Raw genomic sequence first — 24719 nt, 5'->3', positions numbered from 1 at the left:
TAAGACACATTTTAAAGTTACAGCCGTATTTAAAATTCCAATGACATCAGCGCCAAAAGCGTACAAAATGATAGTGATGAACGGTGTTAATGACAGGCATAGAGGAATATATGTAAGCTGTTTAATCTTGAGTAACCTGCTTAACCAAACAGTTCATGGCATCAACGTATACACACAGAGGAAAGTGCCTTTTCAATATCTATCTATCAAGAGACTCTGATGTCAAGCATAGTTTTTGAAAAATAATCATCTGCTAACATTTTCCAAAACCTTTGAAGGAAAAAAAATTGAATGTTTGCTTTAAAAGTAACTAAGTAATACACTGGGGGAGGGGATGTGTGTTAAAAGGAGCCAAAGGTATATAAAAAGAACTAAAATGAAAAAAGGAGAGGCAGCTTAGCTCAATAATGACAACTTCATATAATAATGAAATTTGTTAAGCACTGATAACGCATTTCATGGGTCTCAGCCCACTTCTTCAGACCAAATGTAGTGCCACAATAAATTTATTCAGCCAAGCAACGAGCGCCTGTGTAATACACTGAAGAAAGACTCTTCTTCTAAAAAAAGTAGTTGTTTTTGCCTGTAAACAATTCCAGATGAATGACTGCCATTGTCATCACTATAGCCGGAGCAGACCCTTCAGCCACATAGGGGGCCTTGAGCAGAAGGCTTTACTTTTTATTCTCATTCCTTTCAATACAAGGGCTGCCCCTCAAGAGCCAGGGTTGTTAAAGTGTACCAGAGCTGCTGAAATGGAAAAAATGTATACATACCTGGGGCTTCCTCCAGCCCCATAAGCTCGGATCGCTCCCACGCCGCCGTCCTTCTCTGCCTGCAGCTCCGGTACCGGTTCAGCCACTCGCAAAGAGTTTGACGTAAGTGAAGTGTGCTCTTTGTGTATCTCTCCAGCAGCCGCTGGGGTGATACGCAGAGGGCGCACTTCTCTTGCGTAGACTGGCCGTGGCTGGCTGAAGTGACAGGACCCGGTACCGGAGCTGCAGGCGATCTGAGCTTATGGGGCTGGAGGAAGCCCCAGGTATGTATAACTGTAACGTTTGCAGGTTTCTATCTCCGTGGTCAGCGCACAAGATGCGCGCTGACACAGCGGAAATCCTCCACAAACGTGTAATTTTGAGAACCCAGGTTAGGTGCAATGCACCAGTAGAGGGCAATTCCCACCAGCAGATGGAGCTGTGGAGTGCAGACGAGCACAGCCTCTGCACGGCCACAGATGCCAGATGGGAATTGTACAGATAAGGCAAAGTAGGGCACGATAGCCCTCTAAGAGAGAGAGCACAGAGACAGACTAAATGTGTGTTCCCCAATCTAGCCGCCACCCAGCGACGGTGAACACTCATCTGCAGTAACAAAAGCGGGAATGCAATCGCAGGAGAGAGGTGATTGCCAGAAGTGACACAAGGCTGAACAGAACAGAGCACGAGAGTAGCAAAGGCACAGCAAACAACAATGAGAAGATAAGGAAAATAACAAACGCTAGCTAAACGCGAACACCGCACTCATTCGCAACAGCGAACGCGTTTCTGCATGATCACCACGTGTTAAGCACCCAGTGATAAGCGTGCCACCCTAGCTGACCAATGACACACAAACACAAAATAGAGAACGTGAACGCTTGCTAAACGGTTACCTCACCGAGCCTACAGCAAGCGTTCGTATCAGACAAGACAGACAGACAGGTGAGGCTGCCAGTAGCAGCCGCTGCTCTGGCTAGCACCCCTAAGGCAGAGATACAGAAGGAGGCACTGCCACTACCACTAGGGCAAGTGCGACCCAGACAGATAAACAGAAGGGCTACCAGTAGCAACCGCTGCTCTAGTTAACACATCAAAGGCTGAGATACAGAAGAAGGCATTGCCACTACCACTAGGGCAAGTGCGATCCAGACAGATGGAGCAGCCAGCAGCAACCGCAGCTCTGGCCTACACTCCCAGACAGACAGAACGATTCCCTGTCAACCGCCGCTGGCGACAAGGCAATCGAGGCACAGAAGGAAGCACTGCCACTACCATTAGGGCTAATGCAATCCAGACAGATGAATAGAAGGGGCTACCAGTAGCAACCACTGCTCTGGTTAGCACCCCCAGACAGACAGAACGACCACCGCTGGCGACAAGGCAATCGAGACACAAAGATGTACAGGCAAAACAGATAATACAATCTAACTGCACTAGAGGGAATGCCTAGTACAGTCCCAAGGAATTACTCTAAGATAAACTTTAACAAACAAACAGGGCTGATACTCTAGGAGAGTTCATCAGTAACAAACGATGAAGATGACCAGCAAAGTATTCTGAGAGAACATGGTATTTATACTGCCAGCCTTCAAAGGAGGCAAGTAGGCAATTTGCATAACGAGTGTATGCAAATTCCTCAGCAGCAAAGCAGGTCTGAAACTTGCAAAGCAAAGACAGGTCTCTTTTCCAGAGACCTGCAGCCCTCAGACTTAAGGAATGGTCAAACAGCTGTCTGTCTGTGCAGACAGCTGAGCGGATCATTGCAATAACATTTTTCATTTCAGCAGCTCTGGTTTCCTTTAAGGTCTACTGCCACCCACCTCATTAACATAATTTATAATAATAATGTATTTCCATACTTGATAGGGGGTGTGGCTAAATATTACAACTGAGTAACAGTACATAACATTGCAGTCCTAAAAAATAGTCCTTCAAGACCACTTCTCCTCAACAGCACCTAGGATAGGTCTTGGAGGTCTGAGTAACAGGAAGCCATGGATTAGTTAACATATAAAGTGTATATTAAAAAAATCAATTAACTAACTAAATGGCAAAATAGTGAATCCAAACCACTGTATATGGACATAGAATCCAACTCCTAATTATTCATTGTGACTTTTCATGTGCTTTAAGTATAAGTAACCTGACACTTAAAGCCGCGCTCTGAAGGCTGTCTGGTACTCATGTAAACACAGGAATGCACAAACAGGCATCACTCTTCTGGCAATGAGAAAAGACTGCTTATCATCACACACAGCATGGAGTCAACTTCAGTAAATAAGGCCCTTGGAATGATTGTAACTGGAACACTGTTAAGGGACATTATTCTACACTGTAACAGAAAGTGCACTTCCTGGTTAGTTAACCTAAATTAGGAGACTGAGGAAGCATTTCAAGTCATCAAACCAGCAGCCAAAGAGGGTGCAAGCCCTTGTGATTATAACTGAGGCCCAATGTGTCTTGCCATTTCCTATGACCATTCATCTTTGGATACTATCCATATTTCAGATGAAAAACTGGCATTTGTTGTAAGAAATACAATACTGTATATACCGTTAAAATATGCTTTTTTTTGTTTATTTTATACCATAAAAATATTTTTCTTCATATTTACACTGGTATGTCTTATTTTACTCTCTCTATAATGCCCCTTATTCAATTCACATTTTCTCCAAAGACTTTTCCTTGGAGATTTAAAGAGAATATGTACTCTAAAATTCTTACAATAAAAAACATACCATTCTATTCATTATTTTCTCCTGGGCCCCTCTGTGCTGTTTCTGCCACTCCCTGCTGCAATCCTGGCTTGTAATTGCCATTTTTATGTAGTGTTTACAAACAAAAGACATAGCAAGTGATAGGCTGAGAGTAGCTCAGTATGTGAGTCATACAGAGTGTGCAGGGGGCCTGGAGAGGGTGTGTATAGCTTCTACCCACTCACAAGCAGCACAGCATATTCCACACATTGCAGCCTCAGCCCGACAGAGCCAACAGAGTAGAGAAGATTAGATCATATAACAGAGATAATACAGCCACTGTGCAAATAGGAAAGGCTGCAGTTAGACAGAGCACATTAGAACAGGTAAGGAACTTATAGGATAGAAGAAATAAGGATGAACATTTTGTTACAGAGTCTCTTTAAGCCACCAGCAAGCAAGAATACTCAGAATATTTTTGCCAGTACTTTTTCACCCACTTTTTGGTACTTTTTCAATAGAGTGCTGAAAGGTTATTTTAAACATAAGATAAAAAAATATCTCTTAGGAGAAAAAGTGAATTGAAAAAGAACCAAAATATGACAAGAGCAGTGATTGAATAGGTTCGGGTCAGACAGGAATGTTGTCTGCCCTTGGTTCCTGCAATGTCTATAGATAAATGTATACATTGTGCTAAGTAGACACCATACAATTTTCTGTTCGATTTTCCATTCGATTGATTTTCCGATCGATTTACAAGACAATAAGAAAGAACTTTAGCTTTCTGCCCTACACATTTTTGCTAGATCCAGTGTATCATAATCCCTACATTTTATTGGGACTTCAGCTGGTTGGGACCTGTGGCAACTGGTGGGAATAGCCTATTTAAGAAACATTGTAGTGGACCAAAAGATAGTCACTTGGCCTGATCTCCCCAAAAACAAAACATGATCCCCCCCCAGATGTTTTTATTGCTACCAATTGTTCCAGTACAAAGTTTCCATCAATCACCCCACTTGGTCAGATTAAAGCTCTGTCAAGCCCAATCATGGTTTTGTCGGTCTGTCTGAAATCAAAGTTAATCCAGGAGTCCATAGATCACCCAACGATTCAATCAAAGTGATCAAATCTCTAAGAAATCCTGACAAGCTATCCACCACTGAATGACCGCCCTTAGATAGTTTTTATTGGTTATTGACGTTATCGGTTGGCTGACGTTGTTGCTTGCTGGGATGCACTCTTGCCTTGCAGTACTGGAGTCCCAGCTTTCATTCCTGGCATGCAGTATCTGCATGGAGTTTATATGTTGCTCTGTGTCTGTGTGGCTTTCCTCCAGCATTCTGGTTCCCTCGGAATCCCTCCCACCTCCTAAAAACTTACTGAAAGGCTAATTGATTCCCACCAAAACTGGCCATTGACTATGGAAAGGAAAGCAACAGACTATAAGTATGGAAAGGATTAGATTGTGAGCTCCTCTGAAGGACAGTGGTAGCAACATAACCTTCTACTCTCCAAAGTGATGTGGAAGGTAAGCAATGTAATCAGAGACGTCAATACATATGATGAAGCCCTATGGAATAGGTTTGATGGTTCCCCAGGTACTCATAAACCATGACTCAGTTTGATACCTTTGTATACTGGTGGACTCAAAGCGCCAGAGCTGCAGCCACTAGGGTGCGCTCAGTAGGCAGTAGTAGTGTTAGGAAGTCTTGCCCAATGTCCCCTTACTGAACAGGAAGAGCCAAGACTCAAACCTCGGTCTCCTAGATCTGAGGCAGAGCCCTTAGCCAGTACACTACCAAGCCACAACATATATATCATTGACCTATGGAATTAGCAATGTGCAATCCCATACCACAAAGCCTAGTGTGTACAAATGTATAGTCCACACCCAAAACAAGTAGGATAGGAATATACCGACCCCCACCTGCTCCTGGGCTACATAGCAGCTGATATGAATATTGTAACATGCTTAAAGCAAAACTTGAACTGAAAATTAAAAATCAAAATAAACATATACAGGTCATACTTACCTTCTGTGTAATCTACTCATCAATCTCTTTCTCCTCTCCTGCATCCTGTTTTTCCACTGTGATTGATGGAATACTCTGTCCTCCATTTTAAAAATGGCAATGACCCCATAACAGCTTCCAGGTCAGCTCACTGTTACACTGTAACATTGCCCACTTGAGTCATAGGAAAACATGGACACTATCTTGCACATCAGTTGTCCTTTTAGCTACAAATGACAGCAACTGATTACAGCTGACAGCAACTGACATATTACAGTTCTGACAAAATATTGTCAGAACTGTAAGGGATCATTGTTGGAAGAAAATCGTGAGCTATTGAGAGGAACTGACGGTGATGTAAGTATGTAATATGTATTTGCAGGTATATCATGTGTTTATTTTGAAGCTAGGTTCACATTGGGACGTTGCGTTGTGATGCGACATTAAAGACGTAGCATTACAACGCAAGGCACCAAAAAAGTCGCAACGCACCTTAACGCTGTGTTACCGTCACATACAGTAGATACAGTGGAGCATACAGGCAATGAAATGTATGCTTCCCTGTATCGGTTAACGTCTGCGTTAAGAGGTAATGCTCTGCAGCAGTGCGTTACCATAACGCAACATTTACAAAGCGACTTTAACATCGCACTGTGAACGTCACATAGGGTTAACATTGCACCGTGGTAACCTGCGTTATATGACTTTATTAACGCAGGAAAATATCGTCCCACTCTGAACCTAGCCTAAATAATTTTATTTGGTTCAGGTTCCCTTTAAATATGACGATGATAATAATCGTTAACATGGACATACTGGGATGCTTGAGGTAGATACAGAATCAAACCACAGTGGGATGTCTGTAGTATCCTTATCTAGAAGATGCTAAACCAGCCTTGGGGGACATTTCTAGCAGAGGGACAGAAAACAGAGACAAGTTACACCTCTTTGTTGTCTTCTGTGACCATTACTTAATTCAAAAACAAACAGATTGAGGGGGTAAAAAAAATGAAGCAACAGAAGGGGATTAGGGAGAAGGACGTGAGAGAGAGAGAGGCAGGGATTGTGTGGCAGCCCTGTCTGCACAGTGATGATGAGTCCCAGGCAGATAAGCAGCCAGGAGGAGCTGTGAGTCCAGATGGCCGGGGGAAAGTGCTTGTCTTAGGTTACTGCAGGCCGGGCGTGTGGACCAGTCCGCCAGGTCTGGAGAGAAGAGAGAAAACAGCGGAGGCATCGAGTATAAAAGGAGCCAGGCAGAGAGCCCAAAAAGCCAATGCGCCCACCCTATTGTTAGCATGACTTGACCCCCCCTGACCCCTTCACGACACAGATGTCTGCTGCTACCTCTATCACCTCCCACTGCTGGGAGCCCTCCCACCCTTGCACCTGGGTAGCTTAGCCTGGCCGTCTGCTGCTGCCAGTGTGCTGCTTGACTTTAGAGGGAGACAAAGTGACAGAGGGAGAGAGGCTGCAGGAGAGAAAGAGAAATAAACAGAGCGGAGGGGAGGAGGAGGCGCTGGAGGAGGGGAGGAAGAGATCGCAGCAGCCTTATGGTGGAAATCAGCGCAGATCAGGGTCCTTCCTCCTCCATGACACAGCCACACACCGCTTCTTCTAATAAATGAGACCACCAGTGACAGCCCACCGTCATTCCTGACGCTTCCAGACCGCTCTCGTCTACAACGCCGGGATCTTGTCAGTGCTGCAATTACAGGAGACCCCCGGTCTCCCCCCTTCCCTCCCCCCTTAGGACGGCTCTCCCCACTTTTTTTGGCCAGCTGGAGTTCTTCACTTAGTTTTGACTTTGGTGGACGTGGATCATCTGGACTTGGCGCATTCCTGATCTTCTCCTGCACTTTTGGCTTCACTTTGCTGGTCTCCTCTTCTCCTCCCCGGCAGAGAACAGGAACTTTAATTTGCAGTTACAAGCCTGTGGCGAATGGTGGGAATCTCAAGCCCCTTCCAGTGTGAGTACCATCAGTAACTTCTTCTTGTAGCCCATCAGCTGGGAGTCAGGGGTGGCCCTATACTTACCTTGTCATCCTAGCCTCTGCTGCACCCTGACAGCTCCCAGGTGATGTTGGGACTTGGCAGCTCCCAGGTGATGGTGAGATTTGTCACACACCCCTGGGGTGACAGCTCCCAGGTGACAGACAACCCCCCACCCCCTAGCTGTTTATGGAGGTGCGAATGCGATGGTACCTACATTGTAACAGAATAACTAGGAAGTTTATTGCTGCTTTGTAACTGGGGGCGATTCCTGGCAGTTGATCTTATAAAACAACGCAGTGGTGATCTGGGGTAACGGACTGCTTAGTAGTAATATGGAGTGGAGTATATACTGTGCAGCTGTTTCTGGGGGTGCAGATGTGCCTGAAGTGTAATGGAGAACTAGGAAGTTTATTACTGCTTTAACTGGGGGTGATGTCTCGGGGCATTTCTTACAATAGCAATCCGAGGTTATAAAAAAATAATATATAGTGGTGATCTGGAGTAATGTACTGCTTAGTCTATTAGTGATGGGGAGTAGGGTACCCTGTATAGCTGGGTATGGGGTTGCAGTCTTGCAGATGCAGACCTGAGAAGTTTATTACAGTTATGGGGTAATGAGAGGCATTCTTACAGCAGTGATCTGAGGTTATAAAATGGTTAATATAGCAGTGATCCGGGGTCATTGAGTAATATAAAGTATTGCACACTATACAGCTGTTTATTGATGCAGATGTGCCTGTCTGGTGAGGGTTAGTAGAGTGTATGGAGGGTTAGTAGAGTGAATGCAGGGACAGCCATCTGAGACAATGTATCGATTATGACAATATACATCCGGCGTGATGTATTGGTTACATGTATTGATTTAGTGTGATGCATATTATAAAGTTGTTTATAGAGGGTAAAAATGTGCCTGCATTGCTGTGCTGCTTCTAGGACGTATATCTTCTATACGGGGCTGATGTCCCCATACATTCTTATAAGCAATACAAGTTATTTTAATAGTGATCTGGCCTATGGATAAATGTATCAGTGCTCTAGTTAGCGATTAGCACTGCAATGACGTAGGGTGACGCATAAACGTGTTATTATAGTACTGGTGATGAAATATAGAGATGATAATAATAGTGAGTGATGTGTAATGTAACTAGTAGCGATGCAACATTGCAGCATCATAACAGAGCATTATGAAGTATGCCTGGTAGTAGTAATACAGGATGAAGCTCGTCATAGTATAGTATTATACCTACATGCACTATAACATCAGTTATTTGGAGTATTATGATATTGGTGTCATGAGTAGTGCATTATTATAGTACATCTGGTGGGGATAATATGATGCAGAAATATTGGAGATTTTGAACTTATTATGACAGTAACTTTGCACAATAAACTAGTGACCCCATTATTGAGGCTATTTGGGGTGACGATGTTATGATTCTGAGGTGTGAAATAGTTGTGGGGAATTTGAGAAGTGTTGTTATAATAATAATGTTATCGATAGGAGTGTTTGTTTGTCTTTTTGTTTATAAATATTTTTAAAGGCTGCTCGTGCTTATTAAGCTGTATGTGTTAATATTATAACACAGTTATTTGTATCTGTGTTTTAACCCTGTCTTCCTATAACATTAATAAATAGGCAGAGGTGGGGGGAAGAGGGGGAAACTGTCTGCAGCATATTGTTTAAATCTCCTTAATCAGATAGAACAAAGACGTCTTTATTGGACGTATAGCCCACATAGGGCAGCTCTGTTGTATGATGGGGAGAGCAGAGCTCTCTGTCTGGGCTCCCCAGTTCTGCTCTCTCCAGCAGGGCTGCTGTCAGGGAACATTAAAGTGCTAGCTCATGCGCCCAAGCCAGGCTGTCTCTCCATGTATGTCCATGCGCGCAGCCTGTGTCCTGTCAGCCTGAACAGTGTGGAGTGACATTAAACAGGACGTGTCTGGCTCGGTCTCCTTATACAGTATGTGCACAGTAGCCTCTTGCTGCAGCCCTATGTGGCTCCTCTCCTGTCAGCTCCAAATATGTGGCCCTGCTGAAGGCACGGCAGATCCTTCTGGCTGATTCTCCAGAACCCGGAGCAGCAGTACATCCTCTAACTGCTATTCTGGCTTCCTCTGGTTGCTAGGGGTAACAGCCACTCTCCTCCTGCTGTTTAACCATCGCAGCAACCCCACTCACATAAAAAAAAGATGTTAACTGCAATCAGACTGCACAATGATGACTTGATTATCATTGTAAGTGGGATCTTTAAAAATGACCCACTTAGGCCATCAGAGAAGTGTTTGTTTTTCCTGACAGTGACAGCTGAAGTGACATCCATGTGGCACTTAGCTGGAGTGATTGTCCCAGGCTGGGAGGTGTGTGTTATTTCCATGCTGGAGTCTGTAATCCTGCGCTGGAAGTGACCAGGCATCTGGCCTTGTTTTAGAAGAGATTTGAGGCTTGGCCAGAGATAAGCAGCAGCAGCTTTGGGCGGTTGATAGTGTGCTGTGCGTTTCCTGGTGGGGGACACCATGTCAGGCACAGCTTCCTTGCAGCACTGAGCAGGTTTCCTTAGGAAGCTCAGTATGAACAGGCAGCTTCCTCCAGCCTCCCAGGCTCTTTCCAGACAGGGGCTGGGAATCCATACAGATCAATAGCTGCATTCTGTATCTGCAGAGCAGGCATAGGAGCCCTCGTTCTGGGCCACCTTGTAGGCATCTCTATCAGCTTCCAGCAGCTCCTGTTGTGTCTATATTTGGCTACAGTAGCCCTGAGATCAATGCCTCTAATCCGAGATGTGCATGGCTCAGGCCACTCGCCTATTGTGGTGATGAATGCTTTGGATTAACTTAATGTAATGTCCTGATCAATACTGGGCTCCTTGGACGAGTTCTTTAAGCACTTTACAATTATCAGGGAAAAAAAGCACCGTATAAGTAAAAAAAGAGATACAAAAAAGGAATCAATATAATAAGAATGGGCAGAGAGCTTTGGGCAGCAGTTATGGCCAAATAATATTTAGTTCCAAGTTAAAGATCTGCTGAGTTTAATAGGCTGACCCCGCTGCCAAGTATTTTAACTGCATCGAGCTGATGACGGAACTGAGAAGGCATCAAAAATTGGTCAAGTCTGCCCAGATCTGCGCCTAGCCACTGACGGGGGCCAATATTGCGATTCATTAGAGACAACGTTAATGAGTGGTAACATGTTGGCTGGATGATGATAGGATTTGGGAAGATTGGCGGCTCTCAAGATGGGGTGAATGGTAGCAGCGAGGCATGCTTGGACTTTTAGTTCTCCAAAAGCCTCAGAGGACACTCCGTGATTGGTGCATAGGTGATCTGAAGGATAGAATGATCTATGGGTCATTATAGAGCTTCAGGTTCCAGCACTGCTAGCTAATGGATCCTAGAAACTTTGGTATTATTATTAGTATTACTATTATTAATATTCCACCATGCACATTGCTGGGATCGGTAGTTCATTGACTAGTTGGCTCCACTTGAATTGAGGGAATATATATATATATATATATATATATATATATATATATATATATATATATATATATATATATATATATATATATATATATATATATATTATACATACATTACACATCATACACGCATACACAGAATATACACTATTTGTAGAACATAATGTGTGTGTATATATATACACACACACACATTATGTTCTACAAATAGTGTATATTTTTATCTACACACATTTTATTATCACTGATGATCCCAGTTTTGCATTCTCCATCCTGTGTGATTTGCATCCCCTGATTGGCACTCGGCGACCCTGCAGGGAGTTTGTGCAGCCGGTGACAGGCTCATCACCTGGAGATGTGATGTGACACGCATTGTCCCCTCGTGTGAACACTCTAATAAAAGGCCACGCATGATGATGAGCGCGTTTATCTGCTCAGGCGGATGTGTGTTTGGGTATAATTGGGCAGAGGCCACGTTAATGGCTTGTTGGGCCTCTTTCAGTGCAGTGGGCGCCCATTGTGCTGTGGGAAGCTGTCATATGCTGGCCATGGAGATGGCTTATCCTTATTAAAGGTGATCTGGGGACTTTTGTGCGCAATTCTCACGCTCAACTTAGCAGCAGAATTCGCTCACGTCTAGCGAGAGCAGCTTTTAATAGCAAAGGAAATAGTGTTTTCTTATGATTGTATTTGGCAGCCTGTGTGACGGATGGGAGAGGGTTCCCAGCACACCGGCTATCAGCAGAGCATTAATCCGGCCAGTGCAAACATGTGCAAACCCATGCGCAATACAGGAGAGCAGACATGACACATACTGCATGCAACCTGGATCTCTGCGTGTATTGTTGTCCTTTATATACATATTTACAAACACTCCACATATAGTTTACCTGTGTGTATTGTTGACCTGTGTATATATATATATATATATATATATATATATATATATATATATATATATATATATATATATATATATATTCACACAAACATGCAATCACACATACATACACACCATATATTGTATCTCTGTGTTTAAAGTATATTATATATATTTACAAACACTACATACATACACACACACACACACACACTCTGATATTACATATTACATATAAGACCGGACACACCACACACACACACTCTGATATATGCAACATATAAGATCAGACACAAACACCCACACACACACACTCACTCACTGATATATGCTACATATGATATGCTGAGACACACACACAGACACACCACACACACCTATGCTATGGTCAGACACACACACAGTGTAGTGTCTCTCTCTCTCTCTCTCTCTCTCTCTCTCATATATGCTGCATGTGATATGTACACACACACACACACACACTGATATACTACTACATATGATATCCTCTCTCTCTCTCTCTCTCTCTCTCTCTCTCTCTACATATGATAGGATCAGACACAGACACTCACACTCACCATACACACACGATCTCTCTCTCTCTCTGATATATGCTACATATGATATGCTGAGACACACACACAGACACACCACACACACCTATGCTATGGTCAGACACACACACAGTGTCTTTCTCTCTCTCTCATATATGCTGCATGTGATATGTACACACACACACACACACACACACTGATATACTCCTACATATGATCTCTCTCTCTCTCTCTCTCTCTCTCTCTCTCTCTCTCTCTCTCTCTCTCTCTCTCTCTCTCTCTCTCTCTCTCTCTCTCTCTCTCTCTCTCTCTCTTCTCTCTCTCTCTCTCTTCCTTCTACATATGATAAGATCAGACACTCACACTCACCATACACACGATCTCTCTCTCTCTCTCTGATATATGCTACATGTGATATGTACACTCCCTCTCCCTCTCTCTTTGATACATTATATTGCCAGCATTTCATTAATAAGGCCCTGGTGAGCAGCAGGTATGGCTGGATGTGATGCTAGTGAGCAGTATATAGCAGCACAGCAGGTTGTATTGTGCTGGGAGACAGGGGAAGCTCACACTCCAGTGACCATCTGCATAGGAGATGCACCTTCCACCTGTCTGTCCACACTAATTACACACTGTTTACTCACTGCCAGTTACTGCACACTGCCCTGCACCGCCATCTCCATCTGTAATCACCACTAGCTGCTGCCAGGAGTCACAGGGCTACTGCAAATATGCCAGCTATAGCTAGATGGAGGGGAAGGTCCTATGGAAAGATAGAGGATAGATAGATAGATAGATAGATAGATAGATAGATAGATAGATAGATAGATAGATAGATACCTTAGCGATAAACTGATACCCTTTTACATACGGCGTGATTGGATAAGCGGGTGGTAATTGGAGGGAATATTAATAGAGTGAAGAAAGAGATAATAAAATATAAATACATTCAAAGATTGCATGTAAAAGATGATAGATAGATAGATAGATAGATAGATAGATAGATAGAATGATAGATAGATAGATAGATAGATAGATAGATAGATAGATAGATAGAATGATAGATAGATAGATAGATAGATAGATTATTATTTATTATTATTATTATTATTATTATTATTATTATTATTTATTGTATTTAGATAGATAGATAGATAGATAGATAGATAGATAGATAGATAGATAGATAGATAGATACTAAAAGTATATGCATTCGTGTAAAGCAGCCCAATATATAGCCTATAGCTTTACTAATGATAAGATGGCAGTCTTTAAATTAAGGAAAGTGAATAGGAGCTGGGATAGATTTGAACAGGCCAGAAGAGAGATATGGCGAATAGATAGATAGATTAGAATAGATTAGATAGATAGAAGAAAATAAAGAAATAGAATGAAAGAAAGATAGATGGATAGAAGAATGAAGGAAGAAAGAAAGAAAGAAAGAAAGAAAGAAAGAAAGAAAGAAAGAAAGAAAGAAAGAAAGAAAGAAAGAGAGAAAGACATAGATAGTGTAGCTAGTGTTATGCACTGTCATAGCCTGGTGTGTGAGTACACTACCAGTAGTAGCTGGCATTCCCCCTGCCCAGCACAGAGCTGTGGCCATGCCAGGCAGAAGCCTCCACACTGAGGATGGGTTTTTAGGATTTCGGGAGCTGTAATAAGACAAAGAACAACACACAAGCCTGATAAACGTCACCCTCCATAAAAGGTCACACGGAGCCGCACGACATCTGTTTACAGTAATTATGAGCATAATTAAGATAAGAATTACAAATGCGGTGCTGCAGCCGGCGGAGCAGCTCCCTTCCTATATATCGCTCATATGCTGAACTTCTCACATTATCGCACGCTACGCTACCCCAGCCTATTACCCCAGGCTGCCAGGCGAATGGGGGCAGCTCACCAGGGCACCTGCATCAGATGGACTAGGGAGATGGGACTGGCAGAATATAAAGAAGACTGCTCAAATGTAAAAAGCACCTCTGTGTAATATATAGATAGATAGATAGATAGATAGATAGATAGATAGATAGATAGATAGATAGATAGATATAGATATAGATATATATATTCTCAGGCTGTGAATTATAATATACCACGATCGGTTGCATACCACAATGACATTAGTGTCACATATCTCAATTCTATGCCCCCATCCCCATAGCTTATTTTAGGACACTATTAGCAACTGTACTATATAAAGTAATAGGGCATTTCCTTTTTTTTCAAGCTGGCCCTTTAAAACTCTCCCCAACTCCCCGGCATCAGAGACAATGTAACAGCTTAAAATAACAGGTTTGCTCCCACGTGAGCCGGCATTGTTGCTGAAGATTCCATCTGAGTGCCGCAACGTTCCATCCTCGCGGAGTGTAATGAGTGTTGGTGTCAGATACCCAGAGATGCGTCGCCTGATTCATTTTTCAGAAGTGCTATTACTTTCCCCCACGTCCCTGTGATCGAAAAATGTTTGTACATTATTGGATTAGTGCTGGATTTCAGGGAGCGACCCCCACTCCCCCCACTCAATCCCCTCTATCAGCTGTGACAGGTCCCCGACTCCCCTTCCCCCCACCTTTTGGGTAGCAAAGTGATCACTGTTCACATTCACTCACATAGAAATGTTATGTTGCTCATCCACATTAACTGGCTAAGTAAAGAATGTAAAGCATATTTTGTAGTGGATTTTGTGTTGGCTCAGTGTTTTATCATCTCATTCAGGAAAGGCAAAGAACTATGCACAGCTCTCCATACAGGATTCATGTCTGCTGACTGATTGAGTCCAGATCTCCGATTTCACACAGATCTACTGCTTAAAAGTTAAAAAATGTGTTGCTGCCTTTCTGATAAATGATCTATAAATCAATTGTTGCTGCCTTTCTGATAAATGATCTATAAATCAATATCAAAGACCAGGTCGATTGAAAAAGGTTTCCAATGTGTTGGAACATGTTGATTGCTTTGATGGCTTATTGGTGATATATATATTTTTTTAGTACACCTGGGAGTAGAATGTGTATTTTTAGTATGCCTGGCAGTAGAATGGGTATTTTTAGTACACCTGGCAGTAGAATGTGTATTTTTAGTACACCTGGCAGTAGAATTGGTATTTTTTAGTACACCTGGAAGTAGAATGTGTATTTTTAGTACACCTGGCAGTAGAATGTGTATTTTTTAGTACACCTGGCAGTAGAATGTGTATTTTTAGTACACCTGGCAGTAGAATGTGTATTTTTAGTACACCTGGCAGTAGAATGTGTATTTTTAGTACACCTGGCAGTAGAATGTGTATTTTTAGTACACCTGGAAGTAGAATGTGTATTTTTAGTACTCCTGGAAGTAGAATGTTTTTTCCAGATATTATTAAAGCATAAAAGATCAGCAGAATGGAAATAAATATGGCAGCCAACATATATCTCTCAGGTTAGTTGTCCTTTAAAGTAAAATCGTTTCTCAGCATTATTATGCAGAAAATACGGAACAATTCCTATCAATACAGTGATGTACACATGGTAGATATCGGTCACCCCAAAATGATAGTTGGTGGTCACCAAAGCTCACCTTCTATTATTCTATTTCATAACTAAATTTCTTAACATGCACAGCCTGTTACTGATACCTGACAGATGCTGCAATCACTAAATGGTTATCTTTGCCGATGCCACCACACTCCCAGAGGGTAAAGCAGGGTTAGATAGTCACTACTGCCCACTTCAAAGAGACTCACAAAGACAGTTAAAGGACAACCAAGGTGATATGTGGCATGATGAGATAGACATGTGTATGTACAGTGCAAGCTCGGAGGCTGCGCACAAATGTTCACTGTAATCAAGTCTCTATTATCTGCATTAGATACAATCCTATAAATGAAACAGTTAAACGCTGTTGATCCAATATACAGATAGTCCAGTGATTGTTCCTAAGTCGCAGGCTGGTCTACCAATGGTCACCTTCAGCGAGTTATCACCACCACCACACCCCTCACAGTGGGCACTCACCGCAACTATATGACCCTCTATTAGGTGGGTCTTCAGCGCTTATGGGGTCATCAGGCCGCCCCCTGCCACTCAGGAACTTTGTCCACTCAGTAGAGCTTGTACAGGATCATATACACTTCTAGAACATGAACAGAGCTCTCATAGCGTAAACACAATTGGTGTTGGGCACAGAGTTTTAATGGGCTCTACCCCAATCGTAGGCCGCCGGGTCGGCATGTTGCGCTGATTAAGTCCGCCTCCAGTAGCTCTCCACCTCGCCCCTCTGGAGGCGGACTTAATCAGCGCAACAAGCCGACCCGGCGGCCTACGATTGGGGTGGAGCCCATTAAAACTCTGTGCCCAACACCAAGCCTCATGTTTGTAAGTGCGCATTTCTTTTAGAATAAACTTGTTTTTACAGTATTACGCTATGAGAGCTCTGTTCATGTTCTAGAAGTGTATATGATCCTTTACAAGCTCTACTGAGTGGACAAAGTTCCTGAGTGGCAGGGGGCGGCCTGATGACCCCATAAGCGCTGAAGACCCACCTAATAGAGGGTCATATAGTTGCGGTGAGTGCCCACTGTGAGGGGTGTGGTGGTGGTGATAACTCGCTGAAGGTGACCATTGGTAGACCAGCCTGCGACTTAGGAACAATCACTGGACTATCTGTATATTGGATCAACAGCGTTTAACTGTTTCATTTATAGGATTGTATCTAATGCAGATAATAGAGACTTGATAACAGTGAACATTTGTGCGCAGCCTCCGAGCTTGCATTGTGATTTATTTACTTAATAGGGCAGCGCACCACTGCTGGCACCCATATATAACATTTATCAGCGCGTTTTTTTATTGTATTTGTGATGTGTATGTACAGTGCCAAGCACACCATTGACTGTGCTTCATTCCTTTTTTTCTTACTCTGCCCAAAAGAGTTAAGCATCAGGTATGCAAGTGACAGTTTCTGTCCGGGTCGGGACTGGGTCGGACTATAGCATAACCCTCAGTGATAAGGAATTACAGCCATAAAACACTTTCCAGTCTGTTAATGGCTTCTGAGAGCAGGAAAGAGATAAAGAGTCAATAGTTCATAGATTTGAGCCCTGGTGTACTTCAATGCATGTGTCATTGAGCAAGAAAAAATGGAACAGTAAAAACTTAACCACTTAAGCCCGAAGGGTTGTTTATTTTTTTGCATCTGAGCAACTTTCACCTCCCATTCATTTGCCAATAACTTTATCACTACTCATCACAATGAATTAGTCTATAGCTTGTTTTTTCCGCCACCAATTAGGCTTTCTTTGGGTGATACATTTTGCTGAGAATTCATTTATTCTAAATCAATTTTAACAGGAATATTAAGAAAGCAATGGGAAAAAAAATAATTATTTCTCAGCTTTTGGCCATTATAGTTTGAAATGAATACATGCTACCATAATTAAAACCCATGTATTTTATTTGCTCATTTGTCCTGCTTATTACACCATTTAAATTATGTCCCGATCACAATGTATGGCGCCGATATTTTATTTGAAAATAAAGGTGCATTTTTTTAATTTGCGTCCATCACTATTTACAAGCTTATAATTTTAAAAAATATATTAATATACTCCTTTGACATGCATATTTAAAAAGTTCAGACCCTTAGGTAACTATTTATGGTTTTTTTTGTTATTATTGTAATTTTTATTTTATTTTTTTATTAAAAAATTGCATGTGGGTAATTAAAAATGTTTTTATTTAATAAAAAGTGGATGTGGGTGTAATTTTACTATTTGGCCACAAGATGGCCACAGTCAAAAAGTCCTGGAAGCGATCGATCTCGCTCCCAAGAAGAATGAAGACAGGGAACTTTTTGAACTCAGAAAAACCGCAGTGTCTGATGAGACGCTGTTGGTTTTTCTGCGGGGGGCTTCGATCAATGAAAGGGATCTATAATCCCTTTCATTGATCGCTGGGCTAACGGCCGGCGGCGGGAGCGCGCACGGGAGACCCCGCAGGAACGCGAGTGGCCCGCGGAAGAGCGCACAGCCCAACTGGACGAGAATGTTCGTCCAGTTGTGTTCAAGTGGTTCAAAACTAGACTTAAATATAAAATAAAACCGTGGATATTTTAAAAAGTCATTTTTAGGAGGAGGAGGATAGATACAATTGTTTATCTCATTTATTTATTTTAACCTCGGATGTCAATCGTAAGCAGCTTTCCTACAGGGAAAGAGGAATTGTAGTGAAAATAACTTGATGAATAAAATTGTTTCTTTTTTTTTACAATATTCATCTATAAATTATTTAGTCAGTGTTTGCTCATTGTAAAATCTCTACTCACACCGATTCACATTCTAAAATATAACACCGATGGTGGCATCTTTAGTTTTGACAGGTGATCTGTACCGAATGTTCGTTACAGAGAGTTCTATCCACTGAGGGAGATATTGCTTACTTTGCAGTAGGAAAAATACAGTTATTTCCCACAATGCAATGAGGTTCACAGATAGCAAACTGTCAGGACCATAGTCATGACATCACACCGTAGGAGGGGTTTCACCACAATATCACACAGACCCCCTTGATAATCTTTTCCAGAAAAGGGAAATATTTCTCGTGGGAAAGGGGGTATCAGCAACTGATTGGGATGAAGTTCAATTCTTGGTTGAAGTACCCTCTTTAAGCTGTGCAAAAATATGTATGTGTGGTGGATCCCTTTGTGTGGGGGATGCCCAGATTAGCTACAATGTAATGGGACAGAAAATGCCAACTGGTGTGATGGCATGCTGCCCTCAATGTGTAATAGGATCACTAGGGCAACATGAGAGCTACAGAAACAGCAGTTTGTTGTCATCAGTACATTGCATCCCAACATCAGGCTGTGAACTTCCAGGGAAGCACATTACCCCCTGTATATGTAATGTAATGAAAAATCATTGTCAATAATTAGCCTGAATAATTAATAAAACTAATTAAAACCACCAAGGAGCCTTGATCTCCTCAGCATATGGCGAGAGAGCAGGAGAGATACATGTAGCTATAGTTACATATAGCATAATACAAGGCAAGTATGGCTACGCATTGTGGTTTGTTGTAGTGATATATAGTGGGCAATTGTTGTATAACCATTTCATATTTTCCCCATATTTTGAATCTCTCATTAGACTGTACTTTATCTACTGAGAAGCATTTAATTATAGGCATAATAATACTGTAATAATAAACAGCATGGTGATGGGTAGCCTTCTTGCCTTCAAGTGAACCCGAGATGAGAGTGATATGGAGGCTGCCATATTTATTTCCTTTTAAAGCGGATCCGAGATGAAAAACTAAATATAACAAGTAACTTGTCTATATATCTTATCTAAAGTTTAGATAGTTTACACAGCAAATATAGCTGCAGACAGTTTTAATAGAATATGATTATTTATTCCTGTGATACAATGACAGCAGCCATGTTGTTTGTAAACATTACACAGAGGCAGGCTTATCTGCACCATCAGCACTCAGCCCCCTCCTCCCTCCTCCCCTCTGACTCTGAAATCAATGGCTAGTAACACCTCCTCCTGCCCAGACTGAGCTCCCATGAGCCCTTGCTACTGCCAAGGCTCTCTGAAAACCTGTGGTCATGGTTTATTTAGTTTATAGGGAATTAGAGTATTAAAACAAAAAAGTATTTGGCTTGAGGAATGCCCTATAAACAATAGGAAAGGAACACAATTATGCAATGAGTAAAAGTTCACCTCGGATCCACGTTAAGCAATACCGATAGCCTGGCTGTCCTGCTGATCCTCTGCCTCTAATACCTTTAGTTATAGACCCAGGGCTGGCTTTACCATAAGACATTGTAGGCATCTGCCTACAGGCGCTTGATGAAGAAAAGGTGGCTCAGTCCCCTCCACAAGTGCCCATCCTCCCTCCTTCTCTATGCAGAGTCCTGATGAGAGGTTATCCACCCTGCACTTGACATTCCACTGACCAGATCTCCCTTCAGTAAGGGGCACCTCTAGCTACTTAATACTGAGGTTCCTCTAGCAACCTAATACTTGGTGGCACCTCTAGCTACTTAGCATTGAGGGTACTTCTGGCTACCTAGTACTAAGGGGCACCTGCAGAAAACCCTACCCTATGACGGGCAAGGGGAGTATGGGAGTAACTTGCAGTGCAGTTTGGTGGGGATTTGTAGGTTCATGGAAGGCGAAGCCTAGGGTGCCAGGACATCTGTGGCTAATGCTATAGGCTCCTGTGATGTAAATCCGGGTTAACATTTAGAGGGAAGTGAGGTGTGAAGAAAGGGTTAATTTCTTGGGAGAAGTTTAAGCATCAGGAAGGGGTCGATGTTAATTGGGGGATGTGTCAGGCATTAGCAAAGGGAGGGGATCAGTTAGGATTGTTATGATTTTGCAACCTCTCCCCAGAAAAAAAAGAAAGAAAAGAAAACCAGCATCACACACTTAAAGGGAAGGTTCAGGGACAGTTGGTAAAAAACGGTGGCAGAACGGTGGCCTAGTGGTAAGCACTCTCGCCTTGCAGCACTGGGTCCGTGCCTGCTTTAAAGGAAAGGTTCAGGGACAGTTGGTAAAAAATAAAAATCCGAATCCACTTACCTGGCGCTTCCTCCAGCCCGTGGCAGGCAGGAGGTGCCCTCGGCGCCGTTCCGCAGGCTCCCGGTAGCCAACCTGGCCAGGCCGGCGGCCAGGTCGGGCCTCTTCTGGGCTCCATTGTGCGTTCCACGCCGGCGCGCTGACATCATCGGACGTCCTCCGGGCTGTACTGCGCAGGCTCAGAACTACTGAGCCTGCGCAGTACAGCCCGGAGGACGTCCGATGACGTCAGCGCGCCGGCGTGGACCGCACAATGGAGCGCAGAAGAGGCCCGACCTGGCCGCCGGCCTGGCCAGGTTGGCTACCGGGAGCCTGCGGAACGGCGCCGAGGGCACCTCCTGCCTGCCACGGGCTGGAGGAAGCCCCAGGTAAGTGGATTCGGATTTTTATTTTTTACCAACTGTCCCTGAACCTTTCCTTTAAAGCAGGCACGGACCCAGTGCTGCAAGGCGAGAGTGCTTACCACTAGGCCACCGTTCTGCCCAAACACTACACCACCTTGCTGCCCAACTACTACACCACCAGGCAGCATGGCGGCGTAGTGGTTAGCAGTCTCGCCTTGCAGTGCTGGGTCACTGATTCCTATCCCAGCCAGGGCACTATCTGCACTGAGTTTGTATATTCTCTCCCTGTGTCTGCGTGGGTTTCCTCCAGGCACTTCCGTTTCCTCTCACATCCCAAAAACATACAGATAAGTTAATTGGCTTCCCTCTAAATTGGCCCTATACTACAATACATATGCTACACTACACATACATAGACATAGGAATATGCAATGCAACGTTCTGCATTACAATGCGGCCGTTAGGATGCACTGTGTATCTCCACTGTGAACAAGGCTGTTTGATTTACTGGCTTCTCCCAAAATGCGCTCTAGACTATGCTGGGGATATTGGACTATGGATATGGTAGAGACATTAGATTGTGAGCTTGTGACCTTTGACGTGAATTAGCTGGTGTACTGTGGCAATGATTAAAACTATATAAATACATATTAATCGTGTGCTTTATAGCATTATATGTTTATTACATATATGTAGGTCTGGTACTCCAATCCATTTGGGTGTTTCTTATATGCAGTCTCTGTGTGAAATCTTTGCCAGTGTCCCCTCCACCCCATCCCCCTCTCACTCTCACACACACACCTTCCTCTCCCCTGTTCTCCAATCTCACCATTGCCTCCTCTCTTCCATGTGGGCTATGCTGATAGTGTAATCAGTGGGCTGCACATTGCCTGTCTCCTCAGCCTCACACATTGTGCTGTGCTGATGACAAGCCTCTGGCTCTAGATAAGCTAAGAAGGGTGTTTAATGAATACAGAAATGCACTGTGCCTGTTCTGCTCTCCACCACTTATTTTTCCCTCACCTTCCTCCTCTTCCTCCAGCTACAAAGCCTTTTATACTGCCGGCCTTTTTTTTCTTTCATGTGTTTTGTCACATAATTATTTTTTTTCTTGTATAAACATTCTGTGGTAGTACTTTCTTTTTTTACACACTGCAATGCTAATTTTTTTTAAAGCCCAACATCAGGATCAAAGGTTTTCCTCATCCTCACGCCCTATGTAGGGAAGTGTGGGTACTATCGTATTTTACCATCTACTGAATTTGGCTGAACCCTGTTTAAAAGATATTTACTCCCCCTTGGAAATCTACATTGTTGTAAAGTTGAGAGTCTTGGCTTTCATTTGCACTATGCCCCGTGTCGGTGAAATGTATCGTTCCTGAGTTAGGGGGTGTCGAATGAGGGGTGTCCACATCTTTTTTTCTTTTGAATAATAAGTCTTTATTGAAAAAGTTTTTTTGTACAAAAAAACAGTACAAAACATAATACCGAAAACCAATGCACTTCATCAAGTTGTATCTGTGCCAAATGCCAATACGTATTGTTATGCAGCGTTACATCAGTAAGGATAGATTATCGCCACTAGTATTGCTAGGGGGGTGGGGGAGGAGGGGTAAGGGGGAGAGGGTGAGGGGAGGAAAAATGGGAGGGGGGGTGACGAGACAGGTAGGGGTGGGAACAAATAAAGAACAAAAAGAACAGTTACGCAACTTAGCTATGGACATAAGTCTAGAATTGGACATAGAAGTCCGGACAATATCAATTAATTGCAGACATAAGCATGTCCACATCTTTTAAAGTAATAGTCCCCATTTTCCTGCAATCATTGTCCCCTTGCCTGCTCGCTGGGCTGCGGGCTTGGTCCTTGCTTTGCTCGGACATCTTTTTATTATATTTCTATGTCTACTTGGATAGTGAACATTGCACACAAGGACCATTGCTCGGTTGCTTTGCTTGCTGTGCTGGAACAGGTAGATACAGTATGAACATCAATATGGTAGATATGACTCTGCTCAGCTGTAGTGCTGTAGTTATGGCCACAAAGAGTTAAACTCTCAGAAATGGGAGTAGGTGAAAGGGGTTACGTGACCTGTACACATAAGTAGAAATTGGCTGCTGCAGCTCCCAGCTCTTTCTTGACAGTTTTATGTGGTTAATGATGGGGTGGGGGAGGAGCCTGGACAAGCGTCTGTCCAATAAAATTGTACTGTCATCTTAACAGGACATGGAAGTAAGGGGCGGAACAACAAATATTTTAAAGCATCTATTGCAAGGAGTATAAAGATATAAAAAAGCAAATGTGTCGCTGGATAAATGTTGTCCAAAAGACAACTTTTCTGATCACTTCAGGTGACAGTTTACATGTGATCAGTGTACAGATGTATTGAAGGCTGTTCAACTCTGCAGCCTCCCAAATGTCTAATACTGCCCATCAGGCCAATACTTTGCATAGGAGCAGATTACAACTGTGTGTAAGTTAAACCTTACCGCCGGAGGGTGGGTGGAAAACCTCCTGTACTGTCTGTAATTGGCATAGAACTTGCTGCTGACAGATTCCCATTAATTAGCTTTAGTGTTGAAGATGTAACGTGTTATCTTCTACCTTTAGTTGAAAGAAAATCACTTATGTTTCAGATCAAACCTGTAAGAGAGACAGAAGGAATGGTGCGTGGGCGCCCGGTTGTATGTGTGTGTATATCTCTGTGTTCCCATGTGTCTGTGCTTGTTTGTGTGCTTGTGTGTGCCACTGAGTGTGAGGCTTGCTCTACAGACTCTGAATATGATTTATTAATTTTGAAGCAAGGTATATTGCATACAATGAGCCAATTACATCCATTGTTTTAAAGTGTAACCGTCAGGCATAAAATCAAAAATCAATTCTTTATTTTGATCTGGTAAACAAGTTATAAGGATGTTAACCAGGCAATCCAAAAGTTAAAATCACTATTACTTTTCTTGTGATAAATGATCATTCCCCAGTTTACCTAACTATTATTTGGTACACACAAAATTTGGTACACAAAAAGGAAGTTGCAGGGCATGCTGGGTTGTCCTTTTTTGCTTCTCTATTTCCCTCTCAGACTTAACTAATGCAGCCTGATTGGCTGAAGCCTCTTTCCCTCCTGTTTTCCCCTCCCACACCTCTGTTCCTCTCTGAGTGGCCAGTATTTTTCATGCTGAGACAATGCACTTTCTACAGTGAAGGGCGGGCAATGCATACACAATCAGGCAGAGGAGAGTAAGGGAGGAAATGACATCAGGATTGGCTTCAAAATAGCCACACTTAAAATGGGAAATAACAACAATAACAATAACAATAATATTTATATAGCGCTTTTCTCCCTGGGGACTCAAATAATAATAATAAATAATAAGGATATTCTCTTTTTTAACTGTAGAAAAATAACTAAAATCAAAACGTGGACAGTGCAA

The 24719-nt window shown here is 42.8% G+C and overlaps 1 protein-coding gene across 1 annotated transcript in view; it reads left to right on the top strand.

The window, feature by feature from the left end:
• The first annotated feature begins 6639 nt into the window (after positions 1 to 6639).
• Positions 6640 to 24719, top strand: part of RUNX1T1 (RUNX1 partner transcriptional co-repressor 1) — a 205417-nt gene continuing 187337 nt past the window's right edge. Inside the window, exon 1 of the mRNA XM_068237633.1 lies at positions 6640 to 7433. Within this exon, the coding sequence (XP_068093734.1) occupies positions 7406 to 7433 (28 nt within the window). The 5' untranslated portion in view covers positions 6640 to 7405. The remainder of the gene's footprint in view (positions 7434 to 24719) is intronic.

The sequence above is a fragment of the Hyperolius riggenbachi genome, chromosome 5 (assembly GCF_040937935.1).
Source record: "Hyperolius riggenbachi isolate aHypRig1 chromosome 5, aHypRig1.pri, whole genome shotgun sequence".
Classification (NCBI taxonomy): Eukaryota; Metazoa; Chordata; class Amphibia; order Anura; family Hyperoliidae; genus Hyperolius; species Hyperolius riggenbachi.
Note: the sequence above shows the minus strand (reverse complement) of the source record. Positions and strands in the feature narration are given on the sequence as shown.